General features: G+C 57.7%; 1 protein-coding gene across 1 annotated transcript in view; it reads left to right on the top strand.

Annotated features, from left to right (window-relative positions):
* Positions 1-2,573, top strand: part of PARVB (parvin beta) — a 98,748-nt gene that overhangs the window by 89,100 nt on the left and 7,075 nt on the right. Inside the window, exon 9 of the mRNA XM_015571904.1 lies at positions 1,312-1,373. Coding sequence (XP_015427390.1) covers positions 1,312-1,373 — 62 coding nt within the window. The remainder of the gene's footprint in view (positions 1-1,311; positions 1,374-2,573) is intronic.

Raw genomic sequence — 2,573 nt, 5'->3', positions numbered from 1 at the left:
CACCGCGGGCCAGCCCTCGAGGACCTGGCGGTCCAGCCGATCAGGCGGAGCAGACTGCTGGGGTCCAACCCCAGCGGGTTCAGCGGTCCCCAAAGGTGTGGACGGAGTCGGCGAAGAAGGAATGACACGGAGACAGCGTTCAGTTGATCAGCAGCCTTGCCAGGATCTCTAGCCACAATCTCTAGCCAAGTTCTGTGGCCATGTTCTCTCGCTAGGTTCTCCAGCCAGGTTCGGTTTAGGTTCTCCAGCCAGGTTTGGTCGCCAGGTTCTGTAGCTGGGTTCTTCAGGCAGGTTCTGTCTAGGTTCTCCAACCAAGTTCTGTAGCCAGGTTCTGTCCAGGATCTTTTGCCATGTTCTCTCCAGTGAAGTTCTTCTGTCTCTAGGTTCGGTGTAGGTTCTGTCTTCTAAGTTCTGTGTCTAGGTTCTGTGTCCTGTTGTCTTGTTACATCTGTATTTATACCAGTTGATTCAATCCTATCAATCTCTATTCCAAAGGTTAGGGCGTTTCTTATCTCCATTCCAGGGAGTAAAGATTATGTAGTTTAAGCATGATTGTTCATAGTTAAAGTGATTAATTACCCGCCTGGCACTTAGTTAAGAGGTTTTATTCCCTCCCTAACTTCAGGGGAAAATCCCTACCTGGGGAAACAACCTTTCTCAGAGAGGTGACCTTGGTTAAAACACATAGTGCTAAGAAGGTGAGCAGACATATTAAGAACAGTATGCCATATATGCCAGGTCCCTTGAAACAACAAGGATGGACTGGCTCCCGGCAGCAGACAGATAAAAGCAACACGTGCCCCAAGCGGTGGTCAAGGCATGAGAACGCGCCAGGGTGAGAGGAGGGACGGGCAGGGGCTGCTCTCTCCACGGCCAGCAGAGAGGGGCGTCCGGCAGACCATAGGGAACGTGGGAACAGGACACCTCCGTCTTGGTGTGAGGGGGCGGGTGTCCATGCTGCCAGGTGTCATGTTGGAAGGTGGATGCTGTTGGCAGGACCCTCGAGGGCGCTCTCCCCGCTGGAGCCTGCTCTGCGGTCCAGGCAGGCGTGACCCTCCTGTCCTGAGGCGGCACCGCCTCTTCCTGGGACGGGCGGAGGATGGAGCAGCACGCGGTGGTCGCGAGCCACATGCGGCTCTTTGGCCCCTTGAGTGTGGCTCTTCCACAAAATACCGACTTCTGTGCACGGGCCACGAAGTTTCAATCACACTGTACATGCGCACCTGTATGTGGTATTTTGTGGAAGAGCCACACTCAAGGGGCCGCCGTTCACCGACCACTGGCCTAACCCTCTCCCCGTGTCCCACGCAGAGCGGGACGCCTTCGACACCCTGTTTGACCACGCGCCGGACAAGCTCGCCCTGGTGAAGAAGGTGAGTCCGCCGGGCCTGCGCCTCCTCGGCCGTCACCGCGCGGCCTCCGGGCCGGGAGAAGGTGGGACGCGTGTGACGTCTCAGCACATGTGCCACGCGGGTGGGAGTGGGACTATGATTAAAACGTAGTGACAGGCATCGAGTTAGCGGCTCTGAGCTCAGTGTCTCCGCCCCGGGCACCTTCCCGCTCTCCTGCCCGCATGTGCAGGGGGTGTTCCCTGCCCAGGCCCGAGTGCGGTGCGCTCCCTCCCACCGGGGCTCCCTCTCCGTGGGAAATGTTTTCACGCGTGTCAGCCGCCAGCTCTTGCTGGCCTCACTCCCGCGAAGCTGCGTCCCAGCCGGCTCCGGAAGGCCTGTTCTCCCAGGAGGAATGGCGTCTCACCCGCGGCTTGTGCTCACCTGACCCTGCGGACGTCTCGCTGCGCACGGCTTCCTGCCGCCCCGTCGAGTCTGGGCCGTGATGTCTGCCAGTGACTCAGGGGAGAGCTTTGTCTAGGACAGTTTCCCAGGTCCCGGTTCTTTCTTTTTGTTTTAAATGTGTTTATTGGTGTGAGAGAGTGGGAAGGGAGAGAGAGAGAGAGAGAGAGAGAGGGAGAAGCATTGATTTGAGAGAGAGAAACATTGATCGGCAACCCCTCCATATGCACCCCCACTGCTGATCAAACCCATAACCAGGCGTGTGCCCTGACTGGGAATCTAGCCGCAGTCTTTCGGTTCACGGGACGACGCTCCAGCTCACTGAGCCACCTGGCCCGGCCCAAACCGCTTTCTTAGTGCAGGACTTGTCAGAGCCTTTACGATGCTGCCATGCCTGAAATTCTCTGACAGAGTGTGACAGGAAGCGTTTTCCAAGCTTGTTTGTCAGCAGTGAGATGTATGATCTATGTATTTGGGGTCGGACACATCACACCCTGTGGAACCGCCTTTGGAAGGTGCTGGTCCAGGTGGGGCAGTGGGAGCTGCAGGTAGTTCTGGGACACGATTTTCAGAAGGCCACAGGTCATCCCACTGACCCTCTGGGGTGGAGCCTTCTTGCCATCCTTGCGTCATGAGGGACAGACCTCAGGCCTCCGGGCAGTGTCCCGCCCCCACACTGGCCACACCTGGCCCCAAGGCCCTGCCAGGGCTGGTTCGGTGGACGATTTAAATCTGGCTCCCCACTCATCAGTTGTGTGCCCTGCCTCAGTTTCCATCTGTCGT

The sequence above is a fragment of the Myotis davidii genome, unplaced genomic scaffold (genome assembly GCF_000327345.1).
Source record: "Myotis davidii unplaced genomic scaffold, ASM32734v1 scaffold428, whole genome shotgun sequence".
Taxonomy (NCBI): domain Eukaryota; kingdom Metazoa; phylum Chordata; class Mammalia; order Chiroptera; family Vespertilionidae; genus Myotis; species Myotis davidii.
The sequence above is the reverse complement of the archived record's forward strand: the minus strand, read 5'-3'. Positions and strand labels throughout refer to the sequence as shown.